Source organism: Carex rostrata, chromosome 27, assembly GCF_964058835.1.
Source record: "Carex rostrata chromosome 27, lpCarRost1.2, whole genome shotgun sequence".
Classification (NCBI taxonomy): domain Eukaryota; kingdom Viridiplantae; phylum Streptophyta; class Magnoliopsida; order Poales; family Cyperaceae; genus Carex; species Carex rostrata.
This window is the reverse complement of record NC_135944.1, coordinates 5,917,337-5,936,631: the sequence shown is the minus strand read 5'-3', so window position 1 is coordinate 5,936,631 and position 19,295 is coordinate 5,917,337. Positions and strand designations below refer to the sequence as shown.

The following is a 19,295-nucleotide window of genomic DNA, read 5'->3' as shown; positions in this document are numbered from 1 at the left end:
TCCGATAGATTTTAGAGTTGAGTTCACAAAGAGGCTTGATAAATTTAGGAACTCTCTAGTTCTACTCTTCAAACAAATATTTATTTATATAACAAGTAAATAAGTAAGTTTATAGTGTAATGACATTTTTCACTGGTAACAATGATAGTGTAACAAGAGGAGTCATGAATCAATTAATAGAGAGAGTGGTAGCATTGTGGGGGATGCATAGCATAGCTGGTGTTGCTTGTCTTTTCTCCTGAATTCAGTTGACCACTTGACGTCGAATATCCAGAGAACACTTGCCACTTGGAGACTGCAGTCGCTGCACACTTGCTATAAAGTACAAACCGGACACTTGAACACTTGGACACTTGGACACTTTTCACTTGGAACTGCAGTCACTTGGAAGACTGTAGTCGTTACAGACCGGCTGCAGAGTGCAAACCGGAAACGGAGACGGACACTTGGACACTTTGAAACTTGGGAAGAATATTTATTTATTTATTTTAAAATCTGCAGAGGCTGACGTAGATCTGGGAGGAATGTATGGAGGAGTTGTTTAGATAGACACGGTGCTAGGATGTAAAGTTTGAGGGACCCTGCTACAGAGATAGGAGGCTGACAAAAGACCGGGTCCATACGCGGAACTGACCGAGGGAAGAGAGAACCAGAGGTGGAGCAGGAGATGTATTGGTGAAGCGGGTTATCCAAAATAATTACTCACAAACACTTAAAACCCGCTTCATTAAAGATTCTACCCAAATGGCTACAGGCAGAGAAAGGGTTGGGCCATGTAAATGGGCTGAGAGATGGTTTTTTTTATTTTTTATTATTATAACTCTGGTTGTATCAATGGCTACCGTTCAACCAATCAAGTAATGGTTGTATACTTGTATCAATTGGTCCTTTGCATTTTCAAACATAGGAAAGAAACATTAAAAAACCAAATCTAAATTAAAAAAAAATATATATAATATTAATAATAATCCTCCAATTAGAATCTTTCAGACGTCTTCCAATTCTAACGATCAAAGATTTTAACAGTTGAACACCTACGTGCACAACTTCAATCTTAATATTTCTTCGCTGAATTCTTAATAGTGTTTTCGATCGGGTTAAATAAGGTCAGTGCAAACCTGACATCAACCGTTAAATTCATAATAGTTTTATCGTCAAGTCTTGATAGTTTTTTTTTTATTTTTTTTATACTTTACTTAATAGTGATTTTGGAAAAACTTTAACAGTACTTTACTTAAAAGAAATGCTCAAGAAATATTCCGAACAAAATAACAGGTAAAGCTCTTGCACACCTGATTATTTACTGAAATATCTATTTTTAAAGTAAAATGTTAATTCAACCTAAACTTTATTGGAAATTAAAAAAAAAAAAAATGAACTGTCTGGATCTCATTCTACCAGACCAGGTACCTGACTTGTTCGCATCTGTATTTATCTATTTCCTTAATATTTTCATGTAATAGAAGGAAATAAGAAATGTTGAGCAAAAATGGACTGTTTAAATACATATTTTTGCAAAGAGTAAACACTTACCACCAAAAAATGGTACTTGGATTAAAATTTAGGGAGAATTTCATGTATACCGCTCAAAAACATCAAAATTACATATTTTCCCCTCTAAAATTCATAATATCATATTTACCCTTCTAAAATTCAAAAACTCACAAATTTACCCAATTAATCAATAACTGAAATTATTTTTATTTAATATTCTCTAAAATATTATTAATCACCTAATTCCTCCCCTTCCCTATTTTGACATTTGAGAAACCCATAATGAAACCAGCTTGGTTTATGTCGTATGCTTATTGTCCGATTTTTTTTATTTATATCCAAGAAATAAATTAAATTACAAAAAATAACTACTGCGGCGTTGAAATTTGAAAACTACCCAATCCGGTAATCCAGTAACCGGATTTTTATTTTTTTTTCCGGTTACCCAATTCCCGGATTAGTGAAATGGGTCCGGTTATTGGTTAACCGGAAATGTGAAATGGGTCCGGTTATTGGTTAACCGGAAATGAGGGAAATGCTTGATGTGTATATGTCCGGTTAATGGTGCACCGGTTTTGTGGTTTTTTTTTTTTTTAAAACAGAATTTTTTATTTTTTTTATTAAAATATTAGAAATGTTGAATATATTTCTTTGAAAATAGATGGAATACAATATAATTTGTTTTATTAGAAAGACTGGAACAAATAACCCGGATCAATATTTTTCAAATCGAATTTTTCACGGTTGTAAGAAAAATTAATATATTTATTTATGTATTATTGGAAAAAAAATAAAAATGCTTAGATTCCGAGTTATTGATCCCGGTTCAAAAGTCACTTCTAAGTAATCTAGAAAATATTATGATCTTTCTAATATATTAAATTTATTAAAAGTTGTATCTATTTTGAAAAAAAAATAAAAAACTTTAATTTATTTAATGATTGATATTCAAAAATAATTCTCAAAATAGATACAACTTTTAATAAATTAAATGTACTAGAAAGATCATAATATTTTCTAGATTACCTAGAAGTGACTTTTGAACCGGGATCAATAACTCGGAATCTAAGCATTTTTATTTTATTCCAATAACACATAAAGAAATATATTAATTTTTCTTACAACCGCGAAAAATCCGATCTGAAAAATATTGATCCGGGTTATTTGTTGTAGTCTTTCTAATAAAACAAATTATATTGTATTACATCTATTTTCAAAGAAATATATTCAACATTTCTAATATTTTAATACAAAAAAAAAGTTTCTGTTTTTTTTTTTTTAAAAAAAAAAAAACCGGTGCACCATTAACCGGACATATACATATCAAACATTTCCCTCATTTCCGGTTAACCAATAACCGGACCCATTTCACTAATATGGGAATTGGATAACCGAAAAAAAAAACCGGTTACTGAATAGCCGGATTGGGTAGTTTTCAAATTTCAACTTCAAAGTGGTTATTTTTTGTAATTTAATTTATTTTTTGGATATAAATAAAAAAATCGGCATATTGTTCGCCTCTTGAAGAATGAAGAGAAATATTAAATCAATAAAGATTGCAGTACTGGACCGTCAGCTCTCAAGTATTGGATGCTTCTGATGTTCTAACGGAACTAAAAAGCTTCCTTATTAATTAAAAAAGCTCTTAGGTTAATATTTCACAAATGCTCTTAGATTGACATGAAATTCAATAAATAACGATGCGTGTTACTTAACTTGATACAGAGAATCATGTATTTGGGATATCTTTTATATATCATTTGTCATTTTTGAATCTTTTGTTTTAATCTAGTCTGTTTCGACAGTCTGCATTTCTCATTGATGGTTATATAAAGAAAAATAAATTAGTCTTGAGCTTAATAGTTAAACAACTAAACAAGATTCTTGGAGCGGATATGAATAGATTTACCATAAGAAGAACTAAGGAGGTTTTGTTCTCATAAGCATTTTATCAAACAGTTCTTGTGCATGAAAGTCTGGAGACCATATATAGAGTTGGCTTTGCTTTAATAAGAGACATTTCATCAAGCATGTGTTGCACAGTTGGTTTGTCCATGTGCAAGCTTATCTGTTGGAATTTAGCCTGTAAATTGTGAGAACACACATGCAAGATGTCAATTTTATGCAAAATATATATTGTTTATGGTGAAAACTTTATAGGCTAAATTCCAACATGATTGCCATTCTTTTAAATTTTAACCCAAGTACCATTTTTTGGTGGTAAGTGTTAACCCTTTGCAAAATAATTATTTAAACATTTCATTTTTGTTACCATTTTTATTTCCTTATTATATGAAAATATTAAAGAAACAGGTAAATGCAGAAGCGGACAATAAAACAGAAGAAAGGGCATATTTGTAAGAATTCAAATCAAGTCAGGTACCTAGTCTGGTACAATGAGATCCAAACAGTTCTTTTTTTTTTTTCTTTTTCTTTTTATAAATTTCAGTTAAGTTTAGGTTGAATTAACATTTTATTGTAAAAACAGATATATTCAAGTAAATAATCAGGTTAGGAAATAATATTTTCAAATATTTCTCGAGCTCAGACCCGATTTCTTCTAAAAGGTAAATAAATGCATTTTAATGTTTCTAAAATAGTCCATTTTATTTTTTTATTCAAGAAAACAAAGGATAATCTCGTGAGTTTATCATGACCTTTAAGTTGAGTAATGCAATGTTTATGTTAAAACATTGTGAAAGCATTTTGGAATCATTGAAATGTCATTTGGCAAACGCTCGGCAGAGATCGATTGCGGCATTTTGGAGAACGGACTGGTATCAGTTAGACCCCAGATACTTTCAGAGAGGGATTGGTACGCAAATTTCAGGCAGTACGAGTTAGAATGGTGACTGATACGCTCTCAAACCAGTTTTTAGAAGTTTTAAAATAGTGCAAATGGCGCCAATTCAGCATATTGGTAACAAGCAAAGAGTTTGTCAGAAGGGAAAGGGTGAAATTACAAAGCGCTCCCTCCTTTCTGTCTTTTTTTTTTCCAATCCGAATAGCTTTAATTTTTTAGTGTCTGTACGTTTTTAATTCCAGCAGTAGGTAGACTCCTTAGTTCTTACTCGTTTATTTTCTATTTGGAGCAATATAATCTGTTTGAACTTTTATTGAAATGCAATATACCTACGGTTTTCTCTCAAAAAAAAAAAAGTATCAGTATCAGCATATCAGTGGTGGGCCTTGTATTGGGCGGCGCTCACATGATATGATATAATATGATAGGATCATAAGAAACTTGTGCTATATATCACTAAACAACAAAGGAACTGGGTGAATATTTCAGCCCTGATTCTGATATTTGGATAAGGGATAATATTTACTGCTGAATATTTCAGCCCTGATTTTTCAAGAGAATAGACTTCTTACAAAAAAAATATATACAATTTGTTTTTCTTGTAAAATGAAATTACATAACACCTTTCGCCTTTCGTGCTCCATCCAGACACCTTATTTATGATTCTAATAAAATCATATCTCAATTTATTCAGTCTATTCTCTTGAAAGATACCTGACTACCCACCGCCACCTGCACTGCCACCATAATTGCCACTCCCACCGCCACCACCACTGCCACCGCCACCGTCACTTCCACCATAATTGCCACCGCGACTGCCACCGTCAAATAGATATGACTCATTGTAATCAGGAGCTAATGCATCATCTGCCCTCCACTCCGAAAAATTGTCTAAGAACGGGTTGATTGAAAGTTTAGATTGATGGAATCCTGCAAGAGGCGCACAAAATTTTATTTACATATAGGCATATGGACAATCAGCATATTACAAATTTGAAATAATCTTTTAGAATAATCAGTTTCTATAATTTTAGATGATGAGATGAAAGTGAAGTACTTACTGCCATCATTAGTATGGAACATAGACATTTGCGCCTCCCATTCATATGAAAATTTCATTTTAGGATCATAACAATCTAGAACATGGTCAACATACGGCTTGTTGGTTGCTGGCACATCACCTATAATTAATCATAATAATAGAAGAAACTTAGCTCGGTTAGATAAACATATACAAGGGTTCACCAAAAGATGAGCAAAATACGGCACCTTGAATTATATCGTTCATAGAAGGGTTTGGCTCTGATGATTCCAAACCGACAACACCATGCCCCACATTTGTACCGAGAGACACGTTCCTTTCCATCGGATCAACTAAAGCCTGAAATTCAAATGACAACAATAATTTAGACATTGAGGTATAATCATACAATTCTGAGATAACAAAAGAAATTTTTAATTTGTTGGTACGCATCTCTGCACAACTTAATGGAACAAAGGTTGATATTATAATTAGTTGGTACACATCTCTGCACAACCACCCTCCCCCATTCAGTATATTTCTCTCTCAACATTTGCATGCTGAAAGAATAAACAAAGATATTACATTTTGTTATTCTTAATTAAATATTCAAAATAAAATTAATTGGTTTGTATTTTGATTAAAAACATTGACTTCTTGAAACCAAATATGTGGACTCAACTTGTAAAAAATACAATGAAATTATAAACCCAACAAATCGACCAGAAACAATTGTAAAATTTAGGAAAATGAAATGAAGATATAATGAATGCACCTGCTGAGGCTGACTACTGTTGTTTGAGGCAATGCATTCAGCTTTATATTCATCGGCACACTGCGTCACATGCTTAACCATAGACTCCCACTCTTTGTTAGATTTTGACTTAATACCAAGTAACTACAAAATATGAAAGAGAAAGAGATGAAAATGAGAAAGAATGATCATAATCTTAAATCCTGGTTTCGGCACTAGATCTGAATCAGCATGTACCTTTCAGGACCACTACCGATATTAGTCAGGCCTAGAAGAAATATGAACTAGTATAATTGATGCACCTTATTGTACCAATACAATACAAGTACTTTTTTGAAATAGGTACTGGAATTGTAACATTATCTACTGGTAATGAATCTGTTCAGCTGCCATATATAACTACAACCACTCTGAGATTTGCATGTCTAACATAAAAACTACAGGTGAGTATTCTAACCTTGAGAAGTGCCAGTTCATCATTGTAAAACAATTTGAGGAAGTCCCACACGGTTGTGATGTTTCTATTTTTGAGGCAAGAAGCACGACCTTTCCCAATTTTCTTGATATGTAGTACGTTGTCATTCAGCTTTAGCCGGTCCGGTTTTTGAAACTCTACCGAATAAACAACATCAAATCAGCAAGTATCAACATATAGCAACTTAACACTTATGTAATGGCACTAAAATCTTTAGGTTCGTGATTTTTGGTTGTCAAATATAAATGTCTGCCCTTACATGCAAGCTGGTACTGGTATAACATGATAGGAGCATAGACTAAGATACTTGAAACATATATCTGTTACTAGTACCATGCCAGTTACCAACAGCACTATAATAAATAATGATCAATAATACACAATGAAAATCATTCTTTACCTTTCCCTCTGCGGTCTAGTACCCGAAAAGATTCGCTCACAGCCTCTTGAACTCTTTCCCCATTCAAATAACCCTCTTCTCCATCACACACAACCATAGCCGCTAGCCGAAATCCGCACTTTGTCCAGCTTGAATTATCAAGGAAAACACCTTTTTCAAAAATACCAACACCATGTACTAGCTGAATAATAAGACCTGCCACAATAGGCCCCTTTCTTTCTCTTGCCCTTAAAACGTTCTGAACAAATTCACTTGGGCTCCAATTTACTCTGTTTGTGCAAAATTCAGCACTGAGCAAAATGAGTTTGACTTTGGCAGAAGAGAGAATGTTGTCAGGAGAAATGATAGACATAGGCTTAGTGTGCATGTCGTATATTGCAACTTTTATGGGATGTCCATTCACGTCTGTCACTTCGTCGGTTGTGAAGATGGTGCTTTTGACCTGGTTCATGAACTGTAACTGGTACTGAGCTGGAATCTTTGGATCTGACAACAGCCTTTAAGAGAAATTTGAAATCCATAATTACTTACAGGAGCCAGAAGCAAAAAGAAAACACAGCTTGAATCATGTGGTAAATTTTACATGCATGCATCATTTGAAAACCAATAACCTACGTAATCCAAAGTTGGAATAAAAAAAAGTGAACAAGTGATTTTCACAAAATTAGAGTTGATGATTGAATAAAATTGTTGACATTTTACAAACAGTTCATTTATTTGGCTTAATATATTGCTTATTTATTTGTTGTAAAGTTGGGTGTTGAGATCAAGAGTAAATAATAGCTCACCTTGGAGTAGGTAAATTGTATTGAGACATTTTACAATGCTCTTCCCTGACACGCATCTCGTCTCTAACCTGTTAAAATAAAATAAAATTGTCATTGAACTTGTACCAATTTAAGAAACTAAAGTAGGGACCCGTGCTTGAGAGTAATGGATCTAGGGATATATAGTACTGATACAAATAAATAAGCAATTAAGCCCAATAAAATTGGTCCCAATATACCCAAAATTGTGCAATTAAATTTAAGCTCAAGCAAACATATATAGAATAAAGAGAAATGTTCTGGTCCCCCGAGCAATCATATCCAAGTGCATCTCCCAAATAGTTTAATAAAAAAAATCTGCTAATATTATCTAACTTATATTTTCAGTGCTAATATTCAAATATTTAAAACTTTGTTTATAACATTTTAAAATGTTATTCGCAAACATTTAAACATCTATCTGAAAGCATGAAAATTCTAAATCTAGATAGTTTTAACTTTTAACTAGTTTTGTCTTCAAGCCAAAAAAAAAAAGATATTTTCACCCACTATTTTTTTTTATCACTCTCATCCATTTTCTCGACGATCCGTGATGAATTTTACGAATCTAAAAATACGAATATTTTCTATCATTTTTTATCTTTCAAATAAGATTCATGAAGAAATATTTTTGAGTAATTTTGAAGTCATTTGTTTTTTTTTAAAGTAAAGCTAATTAGCACTTTAAATTTTCAGGTTTTTAAATCTCAGTCTACAACCATTAAAGTTTTCAAGACTTAATTTGTATATGAGATTTATATATCTTGTACATGAGCTTTGTAAATGCAGTGTTATGTTGAGGTTTAATTTATATGCTTTGAAGTGTTATTGTTAAGATTTAAATTCCTTGTACATGAGGTTTTTACGCTTTATTCTAGATATTTGAATGCGTGTAAATAAATGTTTAAATTGTTTTGAAGCAAATTAAAAAATTGAAAGTCACATAAATTTAAAGTGGTAAAAAAAACGACACAAATATAACTCGAAAGTTATTATTTATGAATCACATTTGAAAGAGAAAATCGAGTAAAAAATATTTGTATTTTTAGATACGCAAATTTTATCACGAATCATTGAAAAAATGGACGAGAATGATTAGAGAAAAAAAAAAGATGGGTGAAATGAATCTTTGTTCTTTTGACTTGAAAACAAAAGTAGTTAGAAGTTAAAACTATTTTTATTTAGAATTTTAATGTTTTCAGATTGATGTTTAAATACTTGCGAATAATATTTTAAGATATTATAAACATAGCTTTAAATATTTGAATATTAACGTTAGAAATAGAAGTTAGACAACATTAGAAGATTTTTCTGTTAAACTACTTGGGGGACACGCTCGGGAATTTTGTTTGGGATACAATTATCATACTCCTAGAATAAAATCACTATAGCTTCACGTGCAATTATCCAATAACCACCAGTAAAAGTAAAACCAAGGAAAGAATGAACACAGAGGAAGTAAAAGCAAAAGTGGCATCAATATGGTCTTAATTTGCAATTATAAGAAATTAAGGGAATCAATCCTTACAATTTTCCGAATCATCTCTACCTGAGGCGTGCGAGAACCAGGACCCCTAGTAAACAACAGTAAGAAAAAGTTAAATTGTAAGTAATTGATAGATTAAGAGAATAAGAGAGAGACTAAGAGATAGACTAAGAGATTAAGAGATAGACTAAGAGAGAGATTAAGAGATAGACTAAGAGAATAAGAGAGAGATTAAGAGATGAAGAGTGGAACTGACAGAAGGCTGCTCTGGCCTCCGGCGAGAGGAGGTGAGGGATGAACGGCATGGCTGCTGTTGATTATGTTTGAATCCATGACTATGGCTCTGATCTCTACTTCTTACTGTCATCTGTGATTATATCAACTCAGAACTGAATAAGAAGATGGATGATACAAGACGTCAGTTTATAAAATTTGTGCAGCTACACACGTGGGGAAGTTGGCAACCAAATGCGAGGAAATTTGACGATGCCAAAATGAGAGATGGTATGTCCGTCATAACATTTACATTTACATTTACATTAGGGGTGTTAACGGGTACGGTAAGGTTGGATGTAAGTGAAAGTACTTTATACCCGTATTCATTACAAATTATTTTTATTTGTATTTTATATTTACATGTTATGTTTGTTGGATAACAAAATGCTAGCAGAAAGGTAAATAACGGGTAATATTAATATAATAATAATAATTATTATTATTATTATTATTTATTAAATAAAACATTAAAACATATATATAGTAATTTATTGAAAAAAAAATTGATCATGCTAAGTGCAAGTAAATTAATTAAAGTACTCTTTTTAATGCTTATTAATATATATAATATATATAGATTTTTTATAATTATCCAATCAAATAACGGGTACGAAATAGGCTTTACCTGTACCCTTACTCGTATAGATAATGAAAAAAATTCTTTACCGGTACCCGTATCCAATAAGTTTATGAAAAAAAATCTTAACCGTACCTATCTTATCAGATACGGTATGAGTCGAGTAAACGGATAAAAGAGTGCCATTGACACCACTAATTCACATTATGAAGATAATTAATCTCTAACAACATCGATCTTAATATATCCCACCAACTGTTCACCACTTTTAAAAATTAAGGTCTCTAAAATTTCTAAACTCTCACATTCTTAAAATTAATTTTAGAGTTTCTATTAAATCACATCAGTAATAAATTAAAAATAGAGAAATAATTTGAACTAATTATTTAATCAGTATGGAGTTCATATACATCTTCTTAAAATAATAAACTTTCATACATAGTTGCTAAATAAGAAACTCTCTCATATTTCTAAAAATTATAAATTAGACACTACCACCTCACATTAAAAACTCTAATAGCATCAGAGATGTAGATGCCCATTAACTAAACAATGCACCCAAACAAAAAAAAATGAAACGCAATAGCAAAAAAAAAAAAAAAAAACAGTTTTTGCTATCTAAAGGAACATTACTATTTTTGAAAAAAATAACACCAGATGAGAAAAATCTCTGGACGTTTTTGTCCATAACGTCCTGTAATTTTTTTTTTTTTTGCACTGTTTTGTTAAATAAAGGGTATATGGAAGTTATGGTTTAATCATAACGGTTTTTTAGATTTTAAATTTCGCCAAAAATAATAACTATTGTCGATTTTTGTTTTATTTTTTTCTATTAATAAAACAATCGGTAACTTATTCTTCCCATTTAAAACTTCATTGCTAATTACAAATTTAAAATCGGTAACAACCAAGACATTTTGTCCCGAAAAGTGGAAATTTCCGTGCAAATTTGCTGCAAATATCAGAGAAATTTCACTTTCTTATAATCAAATGAAGTGGAAATTTCCAAACTTTTGCCTTTCATAATAAGCAAGATTTTTTGTCCCGGAAAGTAGAAATTTGCTGTAAATTTTCCTGCAATTAAATTTGCTGCAAATTTCCCTTCTCTCTACGCTTTGTAAGATCAGATTTTATATCACTAATAAACAAGTAACAATGAAGACTTTTTGCCTACGGGCTCTTTAGATTAAAAAAAATTAAAAATGAAGACTTTTGCTTTGATTGTACAAAGGCAAAAGTTTTTTTTTTTTAAATGAAAACTTTTTGAAGGAGTCAAAAATTGCAACTTTCGGTAAAATTAATAAACTTCTTCTGTAATAATTTTGTATTTATCTATCAATTTAAGGGTTTATTTATAAATAGTGTTTATAAAATTTCAGGTTTTATTTATAAAATGTGTAAACTAAAAAAATAATCTACATTGAGCATCCCTAATCCAGCAATTGAAATTAATTGCTAAACAACGGTTATGAAAATTTTAGGAATTAACCTATTGCATTGGTGCAATTAAATTAAATTGCTTTCTATGTCTACATCAACACATCTTTGTTTTTTATTGGAGAGAGCACTTAGAAAGATTTTGAGCCAATCAATTAGACCACGTGTCATTAAACAAACATTTTCTTATAAAATAAATTGGTTAATTTAGCAATTGTAATACATCCCAGCAATTATGTTAGCAATTAACACATCAGATAAGCAATTTTAAAACAATTACTATTGTAGATGCTCCTAATCCCCTTCCGTTAATCAAATGAAGCCCCTTTTCTCTCTCTTTCGGAGAAGAACAGAGAAAAAAAAAAAACAAGAAGAAAGAAAGAGTAAAAGAAAAATAATATAAAATAGTGGAGAAAAGAGAAAAATAATAAAATGGAGATTTATAATATGTTAAATTGAGAATTGACATAATTATGGAAGAGACGGACTAGAAGGGATTCTTCAAAGTTGAAAATTGTTTACGAACTCATCAAAATTAGAAGGTTTATAAATTAATTTTAATGCATTTATTTTTTGAACGATTTTTTACCACTTGATTATATACAAAATTAATATGAAATTTTTAAATTTTCACAATGTAGACACATTACTCGTTCACCTGGTAGTTCTGTACAGGTTCACCTGACAGTTCTATATCTAATGGACCGTCAGATTCCTGACAGTTGTTTACCGAAGTGAACTGCCAGTATTTGTAACACTTGGAGCATTTTTTTTAAATATCAAGAACATTTCTGAAACTTTTTTTTTTTTGGAATATTATAAAAATGCCAGACTTCCCCCTCATTTGCTTTTAAAAAAATAAAAAAATTTGCTGAAAAATTCTCAAATTATATCATAATTAAATGGACAGTGTAACATCCTTCATTGAATGGCTGAGAAAGCTAAAAGTCTTTGTTGCTATTTGTTTGGTAGCATAGGAATAAGATTCATGAATTATTTGTGTAATTTTTTTTTTGGTGATGGCGAAAAGAATTATTCGGTTCACAAATTTTGACTGATTTATTTGTAAATTTTATGAATTTTACGAATTATTCACGAACTTTCTTTTTTTTATGAAATTTCCGATCCGAATAATTCCAAATCATTCTCAAATCACGAACTTTTTAGCCACCAGACCAAACCTGAATAATTCATTTTAATTCATTTGTTCATTTGTCACTGTGTTTGTTAGTGGTAAAATCCTGATTCACATAGCGTAGAGAGAGCTTAATTCCCTCTCATTTTGTTTAAAAAGAAAAGAAAAAACAAAAAGAATAAAGGAAATTTGGTGGGACATTCCCAATTCCCGGGTCAGATGGCAGATGTCTCTCTCTAGGCCTTCCTTTCTTCCCTTTTATAAAACAGATAGATATGCTTCATCTTCTTCAGTAACAAAATATATATACCATTTTTAACATATCCTACCAATTTGAACTACAAAATATAAAGAAAATTGAGTAACTTACTTGCAAAAGTGATATAGATATGATGATGAAGAAAGAGAGGAAAGATAGTGTGGAAAATTTTGAAATGAGATTAGTGAAATCGGCATCCCACTTCACACATATACAGACAATATAATTGAACTGTTAGGATTTTTGGCGGTTATGTATCAAAATAAACCGTTAGGAATTCAGGTGGATCATTTTTCTTTTAAAAAAAAATGGAGGACATTTATGTAATTTTTTTAATTGAGTAAAAATTTCGGACTTCCCTCTCATCTGGTTTAAAAAAAAAAATTTAAAAAATGGTAAACTTCTAGTAAATTCTCAAATTATAAATAATTAAATGGACAGTGTAACATCCTTGAACGACTGAGAAAGCCAAAAGTCTTCGTTGATGTTTGTTAGTGGTAAAGTCTGATTCACACATAGCGTAGAGACAGAGACAAAAAAAAGAAAGAAAGAGGAAATTCGTAATTCCCGGGGCAGATGTAGCGGTGCAAACGGATTGAATATTATATGACAATATTCAAATCCGTATCTATGAGTTCATATATATGTATATCTCAATAACTATAAATTTTAATTATTTATACTCAAATAATAGATATATACTATTAAAAAATTATGTTATTTATTATTATAAAAGACGGATGTATTCGTATCTATTTAATATATGATCCGTATTCGCATTCGCATCCATATTCGTATTCAATTCACCTATTATCTGATGTGTATTCGTATCCGTATCCGTATCCCTATCCGAAAAATAAAAGCGAATACAGACATGGTTTTAGCACTTTTCCTCCCTTTTATAATACAGATGTCTGTCTACTACTCTCCTCCATCTTTCTTCAGTTGGCATAAACGCGAGATAGATAGAAATACAGAGAAGTAGAAATGGCTATGGATCCCAACAAAAACAACAGCAGCAGCAGCAATGCCATTAATATCTCACCTCCTCTCACCGGAGGCCAGACCAGCCTTCTGTCAGTTCCACTTTTCTCCTCTCTTATTCTCTCTTAATAGTTCAATTACTTAGTCTTTTTCCTTCTATATATAGCTTAAACTTTTCTTCTGTTTTTTACTAGGGATCCCAGTTCTCGCTGGAATGATGACAAGATTGATGAAGAGCAAATTCGAAGAATTGTAAGGATGGATTCCCTTTCTTATAATTGCAAATTAAGACCATATGCCACTTGTGCTAGTCTGACCATCGTTTAAATTTTTTTTTATTGTTGTTTATCCTTGGTTGGTTTTACTTTTACTGGTGGTTAATTGCACGTGAAGAGTGATTTTATTCTGTTTCTTAAGCTTAAAATTTGATTGCACAATTTTGGGTATATTGGGACCAATTTTTTTATTTGTTTGTATCACTGCTCCCTATACCTGTTACTCTTTTATTTTGCTTAATTGCTTATTTGTTGTCCCTAGACCCGTTACTCTCGTGCACGTCTCTACTTTAGTTTCTGAAATTGGTACGAGTCTATTGAGGTTTATGTAATACCAATTTTATTTAATTTTAACAGATTAGAGAAGAGATGTATGGTAGGGAAGAGCTTGGTAAAAAGTCTCACTACAATTTATCTCCTCCAAGGTGAGCTATTATTTACTCTTGATCTCAACACCCAATTTTCCAAGGAACACCAAATAGGTCAATAGCATTTTGTTGATGTTCAATTATGGCACAATCAACGATTTTATTCAATCACCACACACTCATCATCAACTCTAATTTTGTGAAAATTACTTATTCACCTTTTTTTTATTCCAACTTTGGATTACATAGGTTATTGGTTTTCAAATGATGTATGCCTGTAAAAACTACCACATGATTCAAACTTTTTCCCTTTATTGCTTTTGTCTCTTGTAAGTTATTATGGATTTCAAAATTGTCTTAAAGGCTGCTGCCAAATCAAAACATCCATGCTCGATACCAGCTACAGTTCATCAACAAGGTCAAAGACCCCACCTTCACAACCGACCTAGTGAGAGACGAGATTGGAGAACCCATAAAAGTAGCAATACACGACACGTACACTCAGTCAATCACATCTCCTGACAACATTCTCTCTTCTGCCAAAGTCAGAATCACGGTGCTTAATGCCGAATTCTGGGAAAACAAAGGGGAAACTTGGAGCTGTGGTGAGTTTAATCAGAGCGTGTTAAGGGAAAGGGTAAGGGAAAGAAAGGGGCCTATTTTGACAAGTCGTGGTCTTATCATTCAGCTTGAAAAAGGGGTTGGTACTTTTGAAAATATTGTTTTTAATGATAATTCAAGCTGGACAAAGAGTGGATTTCGGCTAGGGGTTGTGATCGTGGATGAAGGAGAAGAGGGTTATTTGAATGGTGAAAGAGTTCGAGAGGGTGTGAGCGAATCTTTTCGGGTAAAAGACCGCCGCGTGAAAGGTAAAGAATGATTTTCATTGTGTATTATTGATCACTATTTATTATAGTGTTGTTGGTATCTGGCATGCTACTAGTAAGAGATGTTCCAAGTATCTTAGTCTATGCTCTCAGCATGTATTACCAGTACCAGCATGTAAGGTCAGACATTAAAGTTCAATTTGCATTTGACAACCAAAAATCACGAACATAAAGATTTTAGTGCCACTACATATCTGATAAGTTGTCAGAAGTTGTTATATGTTGATAATGGAGGGTAAATTAAATCCTTGTATTTTTTTGTACTTGCTGATTTTATGCTATTTATTCCGTAGCATCTCAAAAACCAGACCTTCTAAAGCTGACACACAGCATACAATGTATCAAGAAAATTGGAAAAGGTCGTGCTTCTTTCCTCGAAAAGAAAAAGATCAATACAGTGGAGGACTTCCTCAAATTGTATTACAATGATGAACCTGCACTTCGCGAGGTTAGGATACATGCCTGTAGTTTTTATGTTACACATGCAAATCTGACAAGTGGTTCTAGTACTGGGAGATGAACAGAGCCCGTACCAGTACTTAATCGTACAATTCCAGTACCCACTTATAAGTACTTATATATATAGATCTGGTGTCTCCCGCAATGTACTGGTACTAAAACCAGCATTCAAGATTGTGATCATTATTTTTTCGTATTTGTTTGTAAATAAATATTGCTTTATGATTTCATGAATGGTAATACTCATTTTCCTCTCTTCTCACCTTTATATTTTTTAGATACTTTGTATTAAGTCAGAATCTGGCAAAGAGTGGGAGTCTATGATTGCGCACGCAACGCAGTGTGCCGATGAATTTCATGCTAAACACAATGTCTCTCATCCGATGGTAAGGAACAAGTCTCTCTGTACAAATGGTGGGCTTCATGTTGTCGGTTCAGGATCATCTGAGCCAAACCCTTCTGAGAACAAAATAATTGAAGGTGCATTAAATGAACACATCTCAACTGCTTCTGTTGAGCGGATAGTGGAGACGCAACCAGCTATAGCCCTTGAAACAAACGTAAGGAAATTAAATAGTTGCTCTAGATAAGCTTTTCTTTACTTCATACTTGATACGCATTAGGTGTTTATTGCTTGAGATTTATGTTACTCAGATACTTCATATTGGAATCCATACATGTGTCAGATACGTATCCGATACATCAGCTGGCGTATCCGCTTACGTGGCGTATCACATACCATCCGATTCATTCTCCGATACGTATTGACTTATAGAGATACGTGCCAGACACTTCTAAATACGGATCTGATACATTATGGGTGGGTCGGTCAGTGCGTAAATGAGCAGGGGCAGCTAATTATTAAAAGGATTTTCTCTGCAGCTGGGCCCGAAATTGATTTAGAAAGGATGGCCCCCAAGTTTAAAGATTTTGTCTGCAACGAATTTTAGCAATTTCTAACTTGAGACAAGATTGTATCGAGATGGAAGAAATGACATGAATGGGGAATGCGCGTCCCACCTGCCCCAGTAAAATTCTTTTTTACAATTTCAACCTTTAAATTTTTAAGGTTTTGTAAATCAGTCCCAATTAATTAAAAAAAGATTTAAGTATTATCAAGTATAAATTTTCTAACATGTCTATCTCGTATAAATTCTAACTTTCAACATTTATTTCTAACTATTTCATATGTACTTTATTTTCAGACAAATCGATTTTCAAATAATTTGTTTATCCTATTTAATTTTAAATTAACTAAATTTTCTTATTTATCTGCCTAAAAAAACTATTTGTTTATTTAATGTTACTTATTTTAGTTATAATTTTTGTATTATATTGTTTTGGTGGATTATTTGAATGTAATCATTTGTTTAAACATAAATTATTGACAAATTATTTTTTTATCAAAAAAATAGTACAAAACAAGCTTCTGTCAAGAAAATCCGAGTTTCCGATCTAATTCAGTTGATTTCTACCGATTCATCCAATTTCGACTCTACAGTGAAGTGTCCGATTCCAATTCCGATTCTGAGTTTCAGAACCATGCCTAGGACCTCAGACCAATGCAACAAACGTCTCTTCCACTAGGCCAATTCACATTTGTTGTTATAACTTAGTAACTATGATATTTATTGTATACTTGAGCTCTTGTATCAAACTTTACCCACAATTTTTTATATTTAATTTATATAATATAAATATTAAATTATAAATATAATTAAAATAATATATATAATAGGCGTATCGTATTCTTAATTTTTAAAAATGTCGTATCGCCATATCCATATCCATATCGTATTGGATACGATACCCGTACCCGTATCCATATCGTATTCTTAATTTTTTAAAATGCCGTATCGCCATATCCATATCGTATTGGATACGATACCCGTACCCGTATCCATGCAACATAGCTTGAGATTCATTGCATTCTTTATTTTATTAACTTGAACCTAAAGTTATGGCCCAAAGTTTGTTTAGAGCATTGATATTAAGCTTCATATGTCATGATGCCAAGTAGAAAATAATCTGTAAATATTGAACATTGTTGCACCATGAGACAGTATCAACCCCTGCACCCATAATGCAATATTTTTGTTTATTCTTTCAGCGTACAAATGTTGAGAGAGGAAATATACTGAATGGGAACTCGGTGCATCGTACTAATGGTGTCGGTAAGTACTTTACTTTCATTCCTAAAGCTGATTGTTCTACAGGATTATCTAAAATTTGTAATATGTTGATTAGTAAATAAAATTTTGCGAGTGAGTCTATGGTACTATGCATATCACGGGTTATTACCGTGCTACGGCTCTATATTCGAGTTTTCAAATCCTAACGGTCGATCCGAACCGTTCATCTTATTCTCCATATTAATATGTGTTTGGAGACCAAATTTTACATTTTTTGAAAAAAAATTACTATTTTTTTAGATATTTAGAAAATCACTTGATCTGAAAATTCTGGACCATCCAAAAACAATGATGTAGCACGGTAACAAATCGTAATATGCATAGTACCATAGACTCACTCAAATTTTCCAAGTGCCTCTTGCAGCATTTCCTGAACTTGAACTTTCCAGCAACTTAATCTCAAAGGAAAATTTGTATGCAGATGCCGAATCATCTCCCAATTACAATACACAAGTCCGATTGGGAGGTGGCAGTGGCTGTTATCGTCCTCGGCGCCCTCCGCCTTCAAGTTATCAGCCCGGACCAATTATTTTTACATTTTATTATAGAATTGTCATAAACAATTTTAATTAAAGAAAAGTTTATTTACAAGGTCCTAAAGCTATACATCTCGTGTTTAATTACAAGTAGTCCCTCAATTATGGTTGATGCCTCAATTATGGTTGATGCCTTCTTTCTTTTGTTTTTATTTAAGTGTCCTATTGTAATATTCCGTGGAAATTGTTGTCAATAAAAGTACCCTCATAAATAATATTTGTATTTGATTTAATTGAGCTTCTAAACTTTTTGTTTTTTCTTTGATTTTGTTGTTAATTACATTCACTAAGCACGAAATAATTTCAGTTGTTTTGGTACCAGTAGTGCTAACAGATGGTACCATTCCATAAGTTCAATTAGGTTAGGTTACCATGCAACACCATTTAATTAGCTGCCTATACAGGAGGACCTCACTGGTACCCAATATGATCAGATTTAAGTCATCTCATATGTTTTGTGTTCTTTGTTTGATTTGTGCTCTATGCCTGCCTGCCTGGTACAAGGCACACTAACAGTAACAAGTTATTTGTTTGATTTGTGCATTATGCCTGGTACCATGTGCACTAACAGTAACGAGTTCTTTGTTTGATTTGTGCATTATGCCTGGTATCAAGCGCGTTCTTTGTTATGCTCAGGGTTACTAAGGTAATTTTGGAGTAAAGATATTGAC

The 19,295-nt window shown here is 32.2% G+C and overlaps 2 protein-coding genes across 2 annotated transcripts; one reads left to right on the top strand and one right to left on the bottom strand.

Annotated features, from left to right (window-relative positions):
• Positions 1 to 5,015: 5,015 nt before the first annotated feature.
• LOC144545016 (calmodulin-binding protein 60 B-like) lies at positions 5,016 to 9,606 on the bottom strand. Its single transcript, XM_078293570.1, has 8 exons — positions 9,496 to 9,606; positions 7,736 to 7,803; positions 6,948 to 7,444; positions 6,530 to 6,684; positions 6,094 to 6,216; positions 5,567 to 5,678; positions 5,359 to 5,478; positions 5,016 to 5,227 (listed from the first exon to the last, which is right to left on the bottom strand). Exons 1-8 carry the CDS (start codon positions 9,604 to 9,606, stop codon positions 5,016 to 5,018), a joined length of 1,398 nt encoding a protein of 465 aa, XP_078149696.1.
• Positions 9,607 to 13,864: 4,258 nt separating this feature from the next.
• On the top strand, positions 13,865 to 18,875 carry LOC144544893 (calmodulin-binding protein 60 B-like). Its single transcript, XM_078293428.1, has 8 exons — positions 13,865 to 13,999; positions 14,102 to 14,159; positions 14,540 to 14,607; positions 14,914 to 15,419; positions 15,731 to 15,885; positions 16,175 to 16,456; positions 18,007 to 18,070; positions 18,510 to 18,875. The coding sequence occupies exons 1-8, from the start codon at positions 13,911 to 13,913 to the stop codon at positions 18,659 to 18,661; spliced, it is 1,374 nt and encodes a 457-aa protein (XP_078149554.1). The 5' UTR covers positions 13,865 to 13,910; the 3' UTR covers positions 18,662 to 18,875.
• Positions 18,876 to 19,295: the final 420 nt, after the last annotated feature.